At 57.0% G+C, this 19575-nt stretch overlaps 1 protein-coding gene across 3 annotated transcripts; it reads left to right on the forward strand.

Moving 5' to 3' along the window:
- The first annotated feature begins 4126 nt into the window (after window positions 1-4126).
- TM6SF2 (transmembrane 6 superfamily member 2) lies at window positions 4127-17591 on the forward strand. Of its 3 annotated transcripts, none has more exons than XM_043535899.1 (10): window positions 4127-4200; window positions 9083-9186; window positions 9969-10066; window positions 10539-10642; window positions 11412-11494; window positions 11855-11979; window positions 13402-13503; window positions 13876-13968; window positions 14422-14541; window positions 16442-17590. In XM_043535899.1, the coding sequence occupies exons 1-10, from the start codon at window positions 4139-4141 to the stop codon at window positions 16646-16648; spliced, it is 1098 nt and encodes a 365-aa protein (XP_043391834.1). In that variant the 5' UTR covers window positions 4127-4138; the 3' UTR covers window positions 16649-17590. The 3 variants fall into 3 exon arrangements, with proteins under 3 accessions (XP_043391834.1, XP_043391835.1, XP_007072213.2); XM_043535900.1 differs by lacking the exon at window positions 4127-4200 and adding an exon at window positions 4537-4555; XM_007072151.4 differs by lacking the exon at window positions 4127-4200 and adding an exon at window positions 5735-6264 and having other exon boundaries at window positions 16442-17591.
- Window positions 17592-19575: the final 1984 nt, after the last annotated feature.

A 19575-nucleotide genomic window follows, 5' to 3' on the forward strand; every position in this document is an offset into this window, starting at 1 on the left:
AGCTGATGTGGCTAATCAGCACATGGGCAATAACTATGAAACATTAGGTAATAAAGGTAGGAAATTTTGGCAGGCCACTAGTGAGGCTGAGCTTCTCCCAAAACTATTAAGGCTGCTGTAACATTCAGGCTTTCCTGGGGTGTTTAGTTGATCCATTTAGTTTATGAGCCTCACAGTTTTAGGGTGTGCTGCTCTGTTCTTGTTTCTCCTCTCCACCTGCTGGGTCTTTGGGCATGAATGAAACTAAGCAGAACTTAACAACTTTCCACGTTTATGAAAGACCAAAAGCACCGCAGGGAACAGAGCTTGCTGCTCAAGTCACCTGGGCTTCGTAAAGTTAACTTACAGCATTGAATTCCAGTGACTGTACCTATGTGGGCTGAAGGCCCAATCCCAATAGCCGTGAGGATGGCTGCTGTAGACACGGGCACGTTATCAGAATGTTCATTTCAAGTATAGGTGCAATAATATATTGAGAATCCCTCGTAGCCAGCCATTAGGGATGTTTTTTTAAGGCAGTGCAGACTGGTGCTTGTGCAGGTTTCCTCTTTTAAACAGCTGGTGAAATATCTATAGCTAATCAAATGCTGCAGAGACTGCCAAGTGTTTTCACTCTTCCATGGTTTGCAAATCTCTCTTGAAAAGTGAGTATATCCTGCTTTTCCTGCCTGCTCTTCTGTTGGTAGATGTCCTGTATGCCTCTTTTTCAGCACACACCAATATGGCAATGGCCTTGTTTCTCAGAAGCACCCTGTACATTGGCACAAGCTTTGTTCCTCTGTGTGGGCATCTCTGGCTCAACTTTTATTTATTTCAGTTTAAATAATTAAAATGCGCCATTAACACGACATCTCTATCTTAGCAATATTAAATGATCCATTCAACGGGAGCTCAGCCCACCACCTCCACAAACACCTTTCTGTCCCTTTATCAGCTAGGAAGCCTGTCCTCAGCCTTCTCCCCGAATCCTACCAAACCACTGCCTCTTTTTAGTGTGCCCAGGTCTATTCCTAACCAAAGGAGAGCACGTTCCAGAGTCTTGAACCCACACAGAGAATGCCTTGCCATTCACCCACTCTAGTTTATAAGAAGGGATTTCCCTGCTGACCGCAGCTATGGCCAAAGGCATGGGGACAGAGACATGTGAAGCAAGGGATAGATGTATTGATACTTCGATGTTCAAGTGGATCATTAGAATGCAGAAAAGATTCCTTACTTGTAATAGTAATTCTAAAGTGTGCTTAAATTTGGAGCCTAAGGTCTGCGCCTGTCATTTTGTTGTTTTACTTTATTGTCCAGTACTTGTGGGAGCGGCCAGCGGTCACAGGCAGGATGCGTGCCCCGTGCCAGTGGGAGCTGGGCAGTGACTGCCTTCCCTGAGGAGTTTACAGTCAGAATGTAAAGTTAGGTTTCAGAGTAGCAGCCGTGTTAGTCTGTATTCGCAAAAAGAAAAGGAGTACTTGTGGCACCTTAGAGACTAACCAATTTATTTGAGCATGAGCATGATGCATCCGATGAAGTGAGCTGTAGCTCACGAAAGCTCATGCTCAAATAAATTGGTTAGTCTCTAAGGTGCCACAAGTACTCCTTTTCTTAATGTAAAGTTACACACTTTAACCACTGGATGGCCCAGGGAGATTGAACTCCCCTCTCAGTCCCGGATGGGATCCCTCTACCGTAACCCAGAGCGCATTGGTAGTGCAGTGCTGGGGGGATGCTTACATTTCTGTGCTTGTGTGGGAGCAAATGGGACTTTGGCCTCTGTGGCTGATAATCTAGTACCTTTCACAAGCGCTAAAACCCCACAGCTGTGTGAGGTGGGGCAGAGCTGTATTCCCTCTGTGCACAGAGATGGTCGTGTCACGCCCACTGCTATTAATCAGTGCATGTACAACTGCCTGTACTTTGAATTGTTGCTTAATAAGATGAATTGTCATCTCGGGGCATAGACAAAGTAACTTCCACTTCTGCTGCCGCATCACGAAGCAATGAAACAGCGCAGGGCAAAGTGCACAGCCACTAATTCATCCGTGGACTCTGAATCGTGATGGAGCAAAGGAATGACACAACGGCTCAGATGGAAAGCTTTTGGAAGCAAGGTGAAAGGCCACATGACAGCAACTTTGTTTTTTTGAATGTCTGACAAACAGCACTTCGTTCTTGGAACGTTTCTGGCACATTCTACGTGCTACCATTCAACCAGGTCCCTCCCCCAACAACTGGCATTGACTCTCAATGTCTGAAAAGAGAGGTTAAACGGAGAGGTCACAATCTTGCTGGAAACTGAGCCTTGCCTCAACAGAGACCTTGAAATACCTGCTCTACCTCTGCTGATCAAAATTCTCTCAAATGCATGTAAAAAGTGGTGGCTTTCATGGGCTTTTTATTCTCTCTCAAAATCTGAAGATGTTTTTTTCTATTGAGCCGTTTGGATGCTACAGATTTCCAGGATGAATGGGAAGAAAATGCTTCAGTCACCAAGCTTTTCAAAACACCTTGTAGAGTACATCTTAGTCTTCCTGGACAGCATTTCCACGTGAATGTCAAGGAGACCAGCGTGACCCCTTTGTGTATAAACTTAAACAGTCTATCTAGTGGGGCTAGTAAACAAGGAGGAAGGATGGTCTTATAGTTAATGCATTGGCTTGGGACTCAGGAGATCTGGGTTCAATTCGGCACCTGCCACAGCCTCACTGGGTGACCTTAAGAATCTATGCCTTATTTCCCCATCAGTACAATGGAGCTATTACTTGCTATGAGGATGCATTCATTAATGTTTGTGAGGAGCTCAGATGCTGCAATGATAAGGTGTGAGGTCTATAAACCCCAAGATTAATTAGATTAAATGAAGAAAAGCTGCATAGTGGAGGGAAAACACCCTAGATGGGTTGAGACTGCGGAAACAGCTGCCCAGGGACAGAAGTAGAGACTGCAGCCCTGGATACTTAGAGAGACTGGACAGAGCTCTCAATGTGCACCAAGGAGCAATCTATACTGCCCTGGCAACGTGATTTGATTACCACTGAAATAGTCTTTTTGTTTCCCTGGCAGAGGACGCTGACCTGTGGGCTTTTTCTAACTTTTATTTTTGGGGGGGGGGGGAGGTTTATGTTCTTGAACCAACGCTGAATTATCTCATTCAAGGTCAGCAAGAAGCCTGGGTTGCTCAGTAAAGTACTTAAAGCAGTTACAGAGTAATGGAATGTAATCAGACTATCGGGGTCAGCAGTAAGATGTCAAGGGTGAAGAGATGCAATATTCTTGGCTGTCACTTCCACGGGAGAGAGCATTCAGGGAGCAGACAGGAACCCAAATGCATCCTTTTAAGAACCTAGAGGCATTTGTGACATAAACCCAGTGAAGTCAGAGTAGGAATAAATTGGGGCCAGAGAGAGAGGGACTGTCAGATGTTCAGCCTCATGATTATGAAAGCAGGAAGTAGAATAGCCAGCCTGGATCCAACTCATGGTCCATCTAGTCCAGTATCCACTCTCTTCAGAGGATGGTGCAAGAAGCCCCGCAGTAGGCAGATGTGGGGTAATTTCCTCCCATAAAGGTCTCTCCTGCGTCCTAATAGAAATTGGCTTAACTCCTAATAAATGAGGTTTCATCGCCCTTCCAAAACTCTTTCCATTAGCATTAACTACCATTATCTCTGGTTATTCTCCTTACCAGATAAATGTCCAATCCCTCTTTGAATTTTGCTAGGTTCTTTCTCTCAAAACCATCCTTTGGCAATGAGTTCCACAGACTTAAGTAAGGACATTTATTTTGCTAAGGACAATTTTACGTAAGCAAAATCGGGACTCTCAACATTGCAAGCGCCTCTAGTGGGCATATTTGTGCGATTGTATCTGAGCAACTTAGACCTGATGGAATCTCTTGGGACTAACTGGAAAATGTGGGTTTCCAGGGCACAGAAACTGGCGCCCAGCAACCAGCCTCTCCTTCAGAGCTGTAGTTGATCAGCTTGGAAATGAAGAGCTCAGCTGAAAAGACACCGCCTCCCAAGATGTAGGAGTGGTTCTATTTGGTGAGACAATGATAGTGCTTAGGACCACTTCAGGCCACTTGGCTGTGAAGCCCTTTCTCCTTGTCAATGGTCCCGAAGCATGGGGTGAAGCTGCTGCCATCCCGGATGATGAAGAGTGTTATTGAAGGCATCCGTGTTGCAGCTTCCTCCATCTGCCACTGGAGAAGGTGCCAGTACCAGCAGGATGCGAGGGCAGGGCGGAGGTGGGCTGGGGGTAGTTGCTAACCAGATATCAATGTCTCTGCGTCTGAAACTAACAAATAGCCCAGCTGGCTCTGAGTGCAGCAGAGGTTGGGTGGGCACCTGGTGAGTTGGAGCCAGGCATGGCGGGTGCCTGCCTGGGCTGAGTTTTGCAGGGGCGGTCGCAGGAGCTGGCTAAGGAGGCCGGCAGGTTTCCAAGTCCTTTCCCGCTGACTCTTGCTGGGATAGCTCTTGTCTTCCCAACGCCGTTCAAGCACTGGGCAAAGGTGGACTGAACTGCCAGGCAGCCCTGTGTGAATGCTCTAGCAGGCCAGGCTCCAGGTGGGGGAAACACAGGCTGACTTGGCTTGTCTAAGGTCACCAAAGGAGTCGGGGGGGGGGGGGGGGGGATGAGGACGGATAGAACCCAGGAGTCCCAACGCCTGGCTGTAACCGGGGGCGGCGGCGGGGGGGGGGGGGGAATCGAATCCAGGAGTCCCAGCGCCTGGCTCTAACCGAGGGGGGTGGGGGGAATAGAACCCAGGAGTCCCAGCGCCTGGCTCTAACTGGGGGTCGGGGGGGATAGAACCCAGGAGTCCCAGCGCCTGGCTCTAACCGGGGGGAGATCGAACCCAGGAGTCCCAGCGCCTGGCTCTAACCGAGGGGGGTGGGGGGGATCGAACCCAGGAGTCCCAGCGCCGGCTCTAGCCGGGGGGGATCGAACCCAGGAGTCCCAGCGCCTGGCTCTAACCGAGGGGGGTGGGGGGGATAGAACCCAGGAGTCCCAGCGCCGGCTCTAGCCGGGGGGGGGATCGAACCCAGGAGTCCCAGCGCCTGGCTCTAACCGAGGAGGGTGGGGGGGATCGAACCCAGGAGTCCCAGCGCCGGCTCTAGCCGGGGGGGATCGAACCCAGGAGTCCCAGCGCCTGGCTCTAACCGAGGGGGGTGGGGGGGATCGAACCCAGGAGTCCCAGCGCCTGGCTCTAACCGAGGGGGGTGGGGGGGATAGAAGCCAGGAGTCCCAGCGCCTGGCTCTAGCCGGGGGGGATCGAACCCAGGAGTCCCAGCGCCGGCTCTAACCGGGGGGGGATCGAACCCAGGAGTCCCAGCGCCGGCTCTAACCGGGGGGGGATCGAACCCAGGAGTCCCAGCGCCGGCTCTAACCGGGGGGGGATCGAACCCAGGAGTCCCAGCGCCGGCTCTAACCGGGGGGGGATCGAACCCAGGAGTCCCAGCGCCGGCTCTAACCGGGGGGGGATCGAACCCAGGAGTCCCAGCGCCGGCTCTAGCCGGGGGGGATCGAACCCAGGAGTCCCAGCGCCGGCTCTAACCGGGGGGGGATCGAACCCAGGAGTCCCAGCGCCGGCTCTAGCCGGGGGGGGGATCGAACCCAGGAGTCCCAGCGCCGGCTCTAGCCGGGGGGGGGATCGAACCCAGGAGTCCCAGCGCCGGCTCTAGCCGGGGGGGGGGATCGAACCCAGGAGTCCCAGCGCCTGGCTCTAACCGAGGGGGGTGGGGGGGATCGAACCCAGGAGTCCCAGCGCCGGCTCTAGCCGGGGGGGATCGAACCCAGGAGTCCCAGCGCCGGCTCTAGCCGGGGGGGGGAAGGAGCCTCCCGGCCTTGATCTTACTGTTTCTGAAACCTTCCCCGGCAGACGCTGCAAAGCGGAGGAGCTGAAGCGAAGCGGCAGGCGGGGCAAAGGCTCCGGCTCCGCCTCCGGGCGAGCGGCTCCACCCGGGAGCGCGCCGTGTTGACTCAGGCTGGGCACGAGAGAGTGGCCCGGGGGAGGAAAGTCTGCGACCTTTGCATGGAGGCCGGGGATCATGCGCGGCGCGCTGGGTTGGACTCGGGGCAACTGAGTGGCCCGGGCGCTTCTGGGGGACGTTTGTCCGCTTCCCTCTGGCCCGAGCGGGGGTGGGAGGCTGCTGGCAGCGGGCTGGCAGCGGGGCCCCTCCGCCATGCAGCTGCCTGCGGTCCCGGGAGCCGTCGGCTTGTCGCTCGCCGCCTTCCCGGTGTCCTGCGCGCTGAACTCCATCGCCGCCCTGGCGCAGTAAGTACCCGGCCTGCGCTGCGCTGCCGGGGCGCGCGGGCTTTGGGGCTGCGCCTGCCGGGCTTGCGGGGTCGCCCCGGCCTGAGTCCCCTGCCTTGTGCAATCGCTGGGGAAGCCTTTGCCACAGCCTGGCGCTGGGAGTTTTAAAGCCAGAGCAGGAGAGTTTCCCTCTTTCTTCTTAACAACCCCTTGCCTGGCGAGGGCCCGTCCCTGGGCCCCTAGGGCTGGGTGCCCAGCTGTAGGACCTGTTTCTAGTCTTTGCCCCCAGACAAGGGAACAACGAAGAAGGGGGCAGTTCTCTGGCTTTGTGTTATCCGGGTCAGACCAGGTGATCACAAGGGTCCCTTCTGGCCTTGGAATCTGCCTAGCTGTGATTTCCCTGTAGTGTAAAGGTGGAAACAAAGCATGTGCAAATCTGCCTTTATTATTTGTATTCCAGTCTGCTCAGGGCCCCACCATGCCGGGCGCTGCACACAGGCAGGCTGAGAGCCACCCCTGCCCTGAAGAGTTTGCCCTCTAATGAAGACAAGGCAGCCAAAGGGTGGGAGAAAGGAAGGATCTCCGTCCCCGAACAGAGATGGGGACACAGCATGTGTTTATCTAGTGCCATTGTGAGCTCTTTGACCGAGGGCCTCGTCTGTCTGTGCAGCGCCTGGCACAACGGGGCCCTGGTCTCTTGGGGGCCTGTGGGTGTTATTGTAATTACTGTCAATAATGACAGTGGCGGGGTAGCCTCTACGGGGCACTTTAGACAGCACTTGCTCACATCTCCCCCATCACTGGTATTTTGGGGGTTACTTTTTAAGGCCAGGCACAGACTGTTCTCCGCCTCTTGCAGTACTGGAGCATGGCTGCATTAAATATACCCAGAGACTTGTTCACACCCCGGGTTTTTAGCCTGACCTCTACTCCTCTGTGTGAGCTACGGCCGGGGGACCCTCAGCCTTGCTTAATTGAGGCTGTTCTCTGCTATCCCGCAGTCTGTGGGCCGCAGATGAGTTCCCTGGCTGATGGGTGATACTTTCGGAGTGTAAGCTGTTAAGCTAGCCTGTTGAATGCCAGAATTAGCAATGGCTTTCTCTTTTTTTTGCAACAGGGTGAAAGGCTTTATTGGAAAATGCCTTAATATTTTCGGCTTTATCGCTCACAAAGCAAAAGCAGGAGCTCTGCTGGTCTTGTAGCTATTACAGCTAATGAAATTGCTCCTTGGAAGAGCAGAAGAGAGCTCAGGATGGATTTCCCTCCAACTTACCCTCTGTCCTAGCACAAATTTGCAGTATCTATCCCCTCATTATAGATTCACCTTCTAATTGGTTTACATGGTCTCTGATAACAGTGCATCAGCTCATGGCCATCCATATTCCTGTGTGAAGGCAGTGCCGCACCTGGGAAGGGAGATGGAAATCTTAATGATTTCAACTACAATGACATTTCAGAATAAAACCCAGCATGTGGCCCCTGCCTTGGCATTTTGCCCATTGTAACAATGGCCTGGACGGTTGAGAGATGAGGCCCTATCTTTGTACTTGTGCAGGAGACTTCTCGAAGCAGCTCCTGCTGGGATGCTGGGTCTGAATTTCAGGAGGAGAAAGTGTCTGTCATTTCCCTCCATGCTCAGTTATGTCACACCTTGGGCAAGTCGTTTCCCTTCTTTTGCCTCAGTTTCCCCTCCCACCCTTTGCCCTGTCTACTTAGACTGTAGGCTCTTTGGGGCAGGAACCATCCCTCATGTGTCTCTGCAGTGCCCTGATCTTGGCTAGGGTTTCTAGGTGCGACCATAATATAAATAATAATAGACATGGACCTATGGTTCTCTCTCTTCTCCTGCTTCCCTAGTGCTACCTTCCTCTCCCGAGTGATGGAATCGCCTCGTATTCATCACAAAGCCCCTTGTCACCGAGCAGAGCTCTGTCCTGTACCCATGGGAGCAAAGGGGTGACCTGGCTCCGAGAAAAGCATGGGTGGATGGGTGGATGGGGGTTGCAGCACTGTAAACCTCTGCTTGTTCCTAGTACCCTGTATGTTGGGGGCATTTCCCCACCCAAGGTCCTGCCCAACCCCACAAAGTCAGCAGACAGGCAGGACTCCCTCTGACTGCAGGGGATGTTGGATCAGGCCCTTCCTAAGTGTTTGAACTCAATTTGCCCGGCTCTGGTCTGATCGGACCTGCTCTGCCGCATGGATGCTGCCGTGTGCTCTGCTCAGCATGAGGGCTCGGCTTTTGGCCTGCCCCGGCTTGTAGACTGGATGTACTTTGAACCCTGCTGCATCGAGCGGCTGGTGTTGGCAAAACCCCTCCTGCCCCCCACCCCTTCCAAAAGCAAAACACTAGGCAGCAGGAGGATCCTTTGCTCTGCTACAAGAGGCCCCTCCCTCCACCCAAGGAGGCCGTGCTACACAGGATCCCAGCTGGGAGCTGTCGCCCAGTGGGTTTGTCCAAGGGATCCCAGCCAGACAGTTGTATTTTATTGGGGGTCCAGGCACCACTATCTAGAGTAACCCCTCAGAATTCAGCAGGAGTGAGCAAGATCAGACCCCAGGCTGTGGCCTCTTACCCGCTCTGCCAACAGGGTCATGGGGAGTGGTGGAAACTGAGGCACGGGGGGGAAGCCTGGTCTCATTGAACTCAATGGCAAAACTCCCATTTACTCCATCCACTGTCTTCAGTCCCCTCTGCGGATGGGCTCCATCCCCACGTTAAGAGGAGAGGGGGCAGTTAATTGGGCCAGAGGCTGGGCAGGGGCATTGCCCTGCCCTCAGCAGCCCCTTGCGTCACACTGCGAGAGTCTGACCTGTTCCTCGTCGGCGTGTATTACAGCCCAGTGGCTATCGCGGTGATCGGGGTGCTGGTGCTGCTGGTTCTGTTCTCCATGGTGTATCTTCTGGGCGAAGGGAGCCATTCCCAGGATCCCCTTTTCTATGGTGAGTCTCGGCAGGGGGGCCCTGCTTAGTGACCCCCTCCTGTCTCCTGTTTCACCTACCTGGGCAAGAGAGGCAGCAAGCCAATGGGGTTGGATGAGCCCTGTGTCTCTGTAGGTGGTAGGTAGGTGGGCGAGATTCAGGGGAATTGAAGCCGCGTCTGAGCCGGTGCCGGTGGCTCTGGATGGTGCAGGGGATGCGTAGTGGCACTGAAGAACCCACGTCAGGCCCAGATCTAGCCCTGGCTGCCAGTGACTGGAGGCTGCTCCTATGTGACAGCTGTCAGGCAGCCCATGCGGGGTGAGGGCACAGCTCAGTCCCCTGGTGAAAGGTGCCTGCCTGGCAAAAACATCACATCAGCGGGCACACGCTGGCTGCTGGCATGACAGCCTGTGCAGGGCGTGGCGAGGGCTGCGATGCCTGCGAGAGGCGGGGTGGGGGGGGGGCTCTGCAGCAAGGGAGTGAGGTTGGACGGGGTTTCAATTGCCAAAGAATCAATGAACGAACCTCCCACCGAGGGTAGTTCCGGGGCTGAGCTCCACAAGCAGGGCGGACAGTGGGTGGCTCCTGCCCCGTGCCTGCTCCACCTGGCTTGTGCCCCTTATGCTTTGGGGAGCGGAGAATTCCCCTGCTGACAGGTGAGGCTGGGACTTGTCACTGCAATTGCAGGTCCCCTCTGAGCTGGGCAGAGGCCTATGTGTTTGGGGGACCCAGGGCAGCCTGGCAGGGAAGTGGCTGGTGGCCCCTACAGAGGTGAGCCTGCCCCCCTCTCTCCCCACCTGCAGTGTTCACGGTGTTCTCCTTCACCTCTGTCATCGACCTGATCATCTCACTGGAGGAGGATGGCTACATCAGCGGCTTCATGGAGTTCTACATGAAGGAGGTACCACCCTGGCGGCCGTCACCTGCCCATTCCCAGGGGGGTGCCCGCTGGCGAGGCTAGAACGTCACACTGCCCTGGCCAGACCCTGTGGCGTCCCACCCCTGCTCCCTTACAAACACCATGGGCCTGAGCCCCTGCGGGCAGGCACTTCCCCCGGTGCAAAGGGGGTTTAAAGCCATGCTGCACATATTGGCACAGGTCTAAGCAACCGGGTTGGAGATCTGACCCCTTGTTCCTTTAAATGAGCTGTGGCTTCAGCTCAGTGCGTATGTTAAACAGGGGCACAGCTCCATCTCCTAAGCCACCGGCAGCTCCCCATGCCCGTCAGGGAGCGGGGAGGAGCACTGGTCCCTGGGTAGAGCCGCCAGATGGGGGCAGGAGCGTGTGGGCATTGGGCTGAGCGAGTCCATCTCTGGAGCCTGCGTCGTCATGCCCAGCTGGGGAAGTGACTTGATGCCTTTCTGGTGGGCAGGGCGAGCCGTACCTACGCACGGCTTACGGCATCATGATCTGTTACTGGGATGGCATTGTGCACTACCTTCTCTACCTCGCCATGATCATAGCCATCACACAAAGGTAAGAGGGGACTGGGGCTGCAGCCAGTTGGGGTCTCCTGTTCACTCACTGGGCTTCTCACTGGCAGGGCACTGCATGGCTGCTTCCAAGTGGTGGGTGGAGGAGAGTGGGGGTTGCTTTTTCCTGGAACAGTCTGGGGAGGGGGCCAAGAGGGGGCGCTAGGAGAACCATAGTCAGCTGTCCAGTAGTATTTTGCACAAGGTCCCAGCCAGGATTGGAAGCGGCAGGAATCTCCTGCGTGGGCCTGTTCTCAGGGGACCTCCCGGCCATGGGCATGGAGAGCCGGGCTGAGTAACCGACCCGAACTCCAGCCCTCTTATCATTTGATTCTAGTGCAGGAGCAGTGGGGAGCTCCGGTCGGTACAGGGCAGCAGCCCAGGGTGAGCGAGGGAAACTCCGGGCATGGATGTGCCCTGCCCAGCTGGTAGCAGCCCTGTGAGCAATGGGCAGCGCCTGGAGCCAATGTGAGGAAGAATTCCCGGGCTGGTGGGGGCCTGCAGCCAGGGCGCTCTGGTGGTGGGAAGCCAGGCAGGGTAGCAGTCCCTTCCCAGTGCTGGCATGCTGCAAGGGAGGAGCGGCTGTTGGAGGGGAGGCTGCTCTGCGGTGGCGGAGTGCGCATCTGAACCCACATGCTGTGAGCGTGGCAGGGCTGACCCCACCTTGCCACTAACCCCGGAGAGCAGGCGAGGGGAAGAAATCTATGAAAGCAGCAGGAGTTGAGTGATGGGGTGAGCCCCAAGAGGGTGCTGAATTTCCACTGTCTCCCCAGGAAGAACTACAGGACCCTGGGTCTCTACTGGCTGGGCTCCCTGATGATGAGCGTTGTCGTCTTCCTGCCTGGGAACATGTTAGGTATGGGGTGCCTGCCAGCAACAAGCCCTGGGGAGCTACCCTCCGCTCTGAGCTCTGATCTCTGTGTCCTTCCCCTGTTGCCCTTGCTCCGCTCTGCCTCTGCAGGGACACACCCCAGAGTTGCAGGTTCAAGTCCAGTGTGCATCACTAAAACCGGCAGACAGGCCCCCTTGGTGGCAGAGAAGCTGGGGTGTGCGTGGGGCAGTAACCCCCTTTCCCCACCCCATAGGGGTGGAATGTTGCAGGGGGGAATGTGGGAGGAGTGGGGTGTTGCTACGCACTCTCCATGGGGTTAACCAAAGGTGCCGGTCTCTAGGGCTGGTCTTGCTCCATGCACAACCGGGGACTCTTCTCTCTTAGGGAAGTACAGCTCTGAGATCCGCCCTTCCTTCCTGCTCAACGTGCCCTACATCCTGATCCCAATCTGGGCTGGGATGAGACTCTTCAGCCAGCCAAAATCCCTTCCCTGCTGCGCTGCTGAGAAGGTAGGCGGGTCGGCGGGCTGGGGGTCCCCAGCTGGGGCAGGTGGCCTGCAAGGAGCAGGCGGGTGTTGGTGACTGGGCAGGGGGTGCCCTGGGCCTGTGCGGAGCCAACCCCCCTGCCTGTGGCTAGGGAGTCTGCAGGTGACGTCTTCCATTGGGGCTGGGACACTGAGCTCCTGGCCCCTTGGGATCATTACCGAGCCTTGGGGCGCTGTTCCCGGAGCCGGGTCCCCCTTCCCCACCACTGGCCTCCATCCGAGCTAAGGGCTCGGTTCGGGTTCAAGCCGCTGATTGGTTTTTCCCATATTCCAGCCCCGTATTTTACACCGTTGTTTGAGAAACCCCCCGTTTTGGAGGCTGGGGGTGGATGAGCGAGCCCGGCAGGAATTGCCCCGATCCCTTACCCAGCCCTCATCGCAGGCACAGCTGGCTGGCACCCTTTCGCCAGGAGGGCAAATGCAGTTGCTTTTGGTGCCGGGTCCAAACTCTCTCCCTGTTAATGTGTCTGTGCGTTGCTGCCCTCTGCTGGTTGGTGTGTGTCTCACCCGCCCAGGCTTGTCCGCTCCCTTGGCTAGCTGAGTGGAGATGCTGCTTTGGCACCACTAGGCCTGGGGGCGTCTTCCAGTGCCCGCTGTGCCGGGCGCTGCACAGACCCGGCGAGAGACAGGCAGAGCTGCTCCAAGCTGAGTAGACAAGACGGGCCCAGGATCACTGAACAGAACCCAGGTCTCCTGCCTCCCATTCCAGTCCTGTCCTCTAGCCCAGTGTTTCTCAACTGTTTTGATACCAGGGACCGGCTTGTTGCCGTCCTAAACTGTGTCAGGGAGACCTCCGGGACCGGCGCCGGTCCACGGACTGGTCATTGAGAAACACTGCAGTAGCCCACGCAGAGCTGTAGATGTGAGTCCAATGCAGCGTGGACGGGAGAAGGGCCCTGGGCATGTCTGATTGCCCTGCCTAGGGATGGCTGCAGAGCCCTTTATCCTTAACTCACTGGGCTCAGGACGGGGGGAACCACCCCCTCCTTTTATTCTTTTAAGGGACTTTAATTTAAAAAATGTTTTTTGCATCTGAATGGGGGATGAACGCAGCCCTGTCCATCCTCATCCCCCTCCCTTCCCGCGGAGCAAGGCCTCTCTCTGGAAACCTCAGTCTCCGGAGCAGCCCTGGCTGGAGGTTCCCGCCGCTCACTGCCTGTTTAAAAGCAGAATGTGCTGAGGCTGGGAATGGATCTGCCCTTCATAGGGAGGAGACTCTGCCTTTCCTGAGCTAGATGCCCCTGGGGCTGCTGGCTCTGGATCGAGGTTTCTGCCCAGCCAGGGGGAGGCAAAGAGAACTGGCTTTTTAAATTTGGCCCTTTCAAGTTTCCCACTTAAAGGGCCAGCGTCCCAGGCCCTGACACCCACAGCGGCTGCTTGTGTTTAGGTTGTGGCGGAGCAGCAGAGAAGTCTGTATCAGCGGCCCCTGGATCTGGGCTTGGTCCTGTTCCTGCTGGTGGCTGCGACGTTCACGTTCTTCAGAGGGCTGGTAAGGGCTGGCCAGTCGGTGACTCAGCCAGAGCGTCGGGCTCTATTACAGGGGAGAAGTGGGGAAGGGGACTTCTGGGGCCTGCAATGTGCAGGAGGTCGGACTAGATGAACATGGTGGTCCCTTCTGGCTTTAAAGTCTGTGAGTCAGTGGGGCATGTGGGAGGGGCAGGGACAGGGGCCAGATCTCCCATGCACTCTGCTTATCTCAGAGGGGCAGCTGGGCCTGGGGTTGATGTGAGGGTGGGGAATGGCCGTGGGCTCTCAGATCTGGCTGTCCCATGCACTCTGTATCTCCTGGGGGCAACTGGGTGAGGGGTCGGTGTGGGGGGATCAGAGATGGCTCTCCCATGCACTCTGCTTGTGTCTCCAGGTGGTCCTGGACTGTCCATCCGATTCCTGCTTCAACTACATTTACCAGTACGAGCCATATCTGCGTGACCCCGTCGCCTACCCCAAAGTGCAGGTGAGTGTGGAGCCCACTGGGGTCCAGCTGCTCTCCATGCAGGTTCTTGGAGGCTGCCGGACAAAGGGTAGGAGAAAGGCGGGATCAGTATCCCCATCGTCCAGGCAGGGAATTCAGGCCCAGAGAGATTCAGGGGGAGGCTCTATAAAGGACCGTATGGGATGTTGGAGTGTATAGACTTGTGCACCTAAATCCCTTAGGAGAGAGTGCTGCTTATTCATTTATTTTAACTGCCTGGGAACATTGGGGCTGCTTGTAGGTGTCCCTGGGGGCCTGGGATTTTGAGCATCCTGCTGGGCATTCCTGCAAGTCCAGGGCAGTTTTGCATCCAGGGTTCCGGTCCAGGCCCACCTCTGTTCTTGGACTCGCTTCCTTACTTCTCCCAGTCCCTGCCCCATGCTCACAGTTTGCCCTGGCTCAGGCCTGTGCTGACCTCTCTCCCTTTGCTCCCAGATGCTGGTCTACATGTTCTACGTCCTCCCATTCTTCTGCCTTGGCATTTATGGGCTCCTGCAGCCTGGCTGCACATGGCTGCCCGACTGGGCCCTGGTATTTGCTGGGGCCATAGCACAGGTAATGAGGGGCTGGGGCTGGGATTTGTTGCACAGCCCCTGGGGAGCAGCAGACCCTGGGCCTGTTAGTAGGGGTATTGCAGTAGAGACTGTCGATGAGAACAGGGCCCCGTTCTGCTGGGGCTTCATCGACGGAGAGTGAGAGACAGTCCCTGCCCCCAGGTGCTCACAGTTTAGAGGGAGATGGGAGGGCTTGGGGGTGACAGGTGACTGTGCCAAGGCCACCCAGCCAGTCTGCGGCAGAGCTAGGAATAAAACCCAAGTGTCCTGGTGGTTTTTTTTCTTTAACTCAGTCCGCTGTAAAACGAGGGGAGGGGCAAGGGGTGGGTCCAGCCCCATCCACTGGGGTCCCACAGATGCTGGGAACCCAGGCTCTCCTCACTGCTAAGCCACACGAGGGCTCCAGCTCTGGAGTCGGGGGACGAGATAAAACCGAGGCTTATCCCTCTTATTTTGTCTGGAGTTGCAGGGACGTTTGATTCCTGCCTTGGGTTCTGCGCTGTTCTTGCCTGCGGGTCTCCCTGTGGGTGTAGGAGGGGACAGGCCTGGGGACACGATGTTCTGGAACCACAGTCGCCCCTGTTTACACCTGGAAATCGCGCTCTGCTCAAAGCACAGCCGGACGTTGCTCTGACACTTACCACTGCGATGGAGTGGCAGACTCAGCTGTCAGTGCCAGCTTCCCAGATCTTTCCTTGAGCCCGTGTCTCGGGGGAGGCCTAGGTTTCAGGCCAGGGTCCCAGCAGCCTTCACACCCCTCCTCCGGGCTGGCCCAGGGCTCTGAACTGCAAGCAGCGTCTACCACTGCACCGAGCCACCTAGCTACTAGTTAGCCCCGCTCCTAGCCCCGCTCCGTGGTTCAGCGAAAGCAATGCTGTCTGTAGGCGGGAGCCACGGGCAGTGCAGGGCCAGTGCATTAAAGGGCTGGTGTGTCACTGGGCCAGTGCCCCTGCACGAGGCTCCTGGACAAGCGTGTTCTGACCTCTCACGATTCCCCCGTCCTTGGGTTTGCATGTGGAGCAGTTTCTATGGCAACGAGCAGAGCCTGATAATTACTCTCTCAGCGGATGTTAATGGCGGACGTGGATTAGTTTCACAGAAATAGACTTGAGCCAGCGCCCCGTGTAGCTATCAATAGGGCAAGGGGGAACATGCAGCCCTGCTATCAGCATGGGCACAGCTGCCCCAGTGTAGCCCTGGGGCTGGCTAGCCCAAACCCCTTGGCCCAACAGGATTCCCCTGGGGACAAACCCCATTGTGTGCCTGGCTGTGCACCATTATCTTCTCAAGGCAATTCCTTCCTGACCCCAGCTGCTGATGCACTTTTATGCCCTGGAGCATGAGGATGGGGCTTACCCTCTTTAATCCCTAGCTCTTGGCCCTGCTGGATTTATGCATAACAGGGTCTAACCATCTTGTGACACTTGGGCTGCAGGGGTGGGGAATGGGGCCAGCACTTGAAAGGAGATCAGCCCTCAGCAATCCCTGTTGCTCTAAACGGAGAATCTGCCCCTGCCCCTGTTGTTCGCGGTGGAGCTGCTGGGTGCAGAGCAGTGTGAGAAGCCGCCCCGTTGTTTGGGCAGGTTGCTGGAGCTGAGATGGGAGCGTCTGGCCCTTACAGTCTTGTGGTCATGAGTTCTGTTGGCTTTTTCTCCATGGTGCAATAGAATCAAAGGTGCTTTCCCTTCAGCCGTCCTCTCGAACCTGGGGCCTGCGCACAGGGGTGGGAGTCAGCACTGTCCGCTGGCACCCGCTGACTGCCCCTTAGCCAAGTCACTTCGCTGGGGCCCCACCAGGGCAAGGCTTCCCACTCACTGCAGAGGGAGGGGCTGGCAGGGGACTCATGGGCCAGGTGCCGTGGGCAGCGTCTCCCATCACCCTGCCCCTCTTGTGCATTTCAGGCCCAGTTCTCCCACGTGGGCTCCTCCCTGCACCACCGCACCCCCTACCCCTACCGCACCCCAGAGGAGGTCTGGTGGATCTTCCTCCTCACCAACATCCTCTATGCGCTGGGCCCGCACCTCCTCGCCTACCGCTGTCTCCACAGCCCTGGCTTCTTCCAGCCAGCTGCTCCCACCGGCCAGGACGGGATCAAGAAGCATCAGTGAGGAGAACGCCTGGCTCCTGCCTCCAGTGTCAGGACATTGCAAGGAGGAGCTGCTACCCTCCCTCCCCTAACACCCCCCCCCTACCCCCGGGCCCCAATACGCTCAGCTGGATGGAGGCAGCAGGATGACGAAATCTCCGTCCCTGCTGGGTTAATAGCCGGGCCATGTGGCTCCAGGAGACAAGCCACTGAGGGGAAGGAGGATCCCTGCTTTTGGTGGGGCGGGGGGGGAGTTTCACAGCAGGCGGTCGGGGATTTTGTGCACGGCAGGGTCTTGTTCCTCCTCTTTGGCCCTGGGCTACCCCCGCCCCCCCATCCTTCATGGAGCTCTGAAGCTCTTCTCCAGGCCTGATTGGCACTTCAGCCCCTCAGCGGCACTCCTCACCCTGCCAGAAGGGAGCGCTATGGAGTGAGGGCGTGTGTCTCCCTCCTCTCGCTAGCACCAACCACCAGGCCCAGGGTGCCGAGTGGTTGCTCTGAGCCCTCTTCCCCCGGCCTCCCTGTTGGCCTTTGCCTTGGAGTCCTTAATGGTGTTGGCACCCGTGGGCCCTTCTGCCGGGATGGCCCTTGGGGTCCAGGCTGCCCTGGCACCAGGGGAAAGGTGATGGAGGCAGAGGTGCCTTGAGGCTGTGCCGGCTGCTGTGACCCTGGTGGTGTTTAGGGGCTTGGCTCTGGAGTGGCTGGCCATGTCCTGGCTTGGGGGAACCTGTCTCCCGTCCCAAAGCCTGCTCCCACTGCCCTGCCCCTGTCGGTGCCATGGGGCACCCTGCAGCCTGCGTCTCCCTAAGGATTGCTGCTCACAGGGTCCTCTTGTTCTGCAAAGCCATGTCGGGTGGGTGGGGGAGGCTTTGTTCCCTAGCCATGCTGCAATGCTTAAAGGAGGGAGGTGCCAGAGACCCTCCATAACAAACCGTTTACAGAATAAAATCATTTTGTGCTGTGACTTTTTAACCCTGCTGTGGCTGGATACTTTTTCAGGTGCTCACAGTCCCTTGTGCGGGAGGTGGGTCGATTTCCTGAACTGTGCTGTGTGGTTCTGACAATGGTGCTCACTGAGAAGTTCCCCCCCCCCCCCCCCAGCCCTACAGTCTCCAGCCCCTGAGGGGATGCTAGGGCCTCAACGGCCCTGAGCTCCAGAGCGCGGTTTGCTACAGAATAGGGCCCTCCTGCTTTCCACAGTGGCCACTGGCAGGGCCTAGCTGAGCCCACCTGCTGCAGCCAGGAGCAGTGGGGGCTTGGCCCCCCTGAGGAGCAGGTGCTCAGTGTCTCACTTTGGGCCACCATAACCTGCACAGCTCCAAATCAATGAGCCCTGGTGGGACGGTGCCTGCCCAGGGGAGGCAGAAGCTGGGCCCCTTCCCCACCCTTATCTCTTCACAGCCTCCATGGGCCCCAGTGTACGGGAGAGGGCTCAGGTGTGGGGGGGGGAGGGGGGGGAGGGGGGGCAGGGCTGGGTCTGTCCTGGGCTGAGGGTTCCAGCCAGGATGCAGAATGGGGGGGATGATGTCCAATGTGCCTGCTGCTCCCCTGTCTGATCCCCGCGCTCCCCTTTCTCCCGTGCTGCCCCTGAGGCTCTGCTCAGGCCCGACTCAAACGCTCCCCCCTCCAGATCTGCGCCAGGGCCCCCCCTCCCAGAAAAATGGGGCATGGGCAACCCAGCCCTCTGGGAGACAGCGGGGAGCAAAACGCCTCGAGCTGGGGCCAGGCTTTTGTGCACGGTTGCCAACTTTCACGCAGTGAATAAGCACACGACTTTCACAATAAGCCCAAAATCAAGCAAATCCCATTTCAAAACAAGCCAGTCCCTAAGAATCCCAACACTCTATGTGATTAGATCCCCCTGGCTTGCAGTCTGGGACTGTGGTGGGCCTGCTGTGCACCCCGACTCTCTCCCCCCTTGCCCCTGCTTGCCCCCCACCTCACTTGCCCCTGCTTGCTGGGAGCTGATAAAAAAAAAAAAGGAAAAAGAAGCAATAAGCTTTGAGCCAAACAAGCTACAAGCCAAAAACTAGCCAACAAGCAGCTCACAAGCCAATTAAGCCAAAAACAAGCCCAGTTTCTGCATTTTGTTGGCGGGTTTGGCATGTCTGCGTTTGTGCTGCAGCTCTGAGCGCTTGGCCCCTTGACTCGGAGAGGTGCCCAGCCCAGCCGGGGCTTAGGGACCCACCATGCTAAGAGCACAGCATGATGCAGGCCAGGGCGAGCGGGGGACCAGCTCCAGCACCCCCCCATCTCCCTCCCCCACACCAGATCAAAGTCATGGCCCCTCCCATTGACGTGCATTCCCTGTACACATGCCGGCTAACACAGAAGCCTGGTGTGTGGGCCAGAGACCACGACCCATGCAACCAATTTAAGTTCTGAGGGCTGCACCGGGAGCTAGAACTCCCGGCTTTGGAAGAGAGTGGGGTGTAGTGGTTAGAGCAGGTACTTGGAGGTCAGGATTCCTATCCCCAGCTTTGATGATTCCACTAACCTGTCTGTGCCTCAGTTTCCGCATCTATAAAGTCTAACGTGTCCCTACCTCCAGCAGGGGCAGCTGTGGAGTGTATCTGCAGGTCCATCACTGTGTGACTCTGTGTCTAACCACTCATGGCTGGGTGCCTGGAGCTGTGCGTGCGTGTGCGTATTCACACATGCTCCTGTATGGTGTGCATGCCCGAGGGACCTGCAGGCGCACTAGTTCCTAGGGGTGCAGGTGCACAGCTGCGTGTCACTCACTTGTTTATACCAAGGCTTGGGGGCGGTTTTGCAGAATTCAAGCGAGTTTCCTGAAGCTTGGTGCTTTGGTGGGTTGGTTTGAAAGCCTGGGAGCTTCTGGGTGAGCCCAGCGACCCATGGGGCTCGCTACCTCTGCTGAACCTGGCGCTTCCCCCCCTCGGTGCCCTACGGCCCCAGGGCCCTAATTAGCACATGCCTGAAAAACAG

The sequence above is a fragment of the Chelonia mydas genome, chromosome 25 (assembly GCF_015237465.2).
Source record: "Chelonia mydas isolate rCheMyd1 chromosome 25, rCheMyd1.pri.v2, whole genome shotgun sequence".
Lineage (NCBI taxonomy): Eukaryota > Metazoa > Chordata > Testudines > Cheloniidae > Chelonia > Chelonia mydas.

Bases quoted from the DNA above. Each gene is read 5' to 3' on its own strand.
- TM6SF2 (XM_007072151.4), top strand. From the start codon at position 6,173: ATGCAGCTGCCTGCGGTCCCGGGAGCCGTCGGCTTGTCGCTCGCCGCC. The intron at 6,265-9,082 runs GTAAGTACCCGG...CGTGTATTACAG, and splicing joins TCCATCGCCGCCCTGGCGCA to CCCAGTGGCTATCGCGGTGA. The intron at 13,969-14,421 runs GTGAGTGTGGAG...CTTTGCTCCCAG, and splicing joins TCGCCTACCCCAAAGTGCAG to ATGCTGGTCTACATGTTCTA.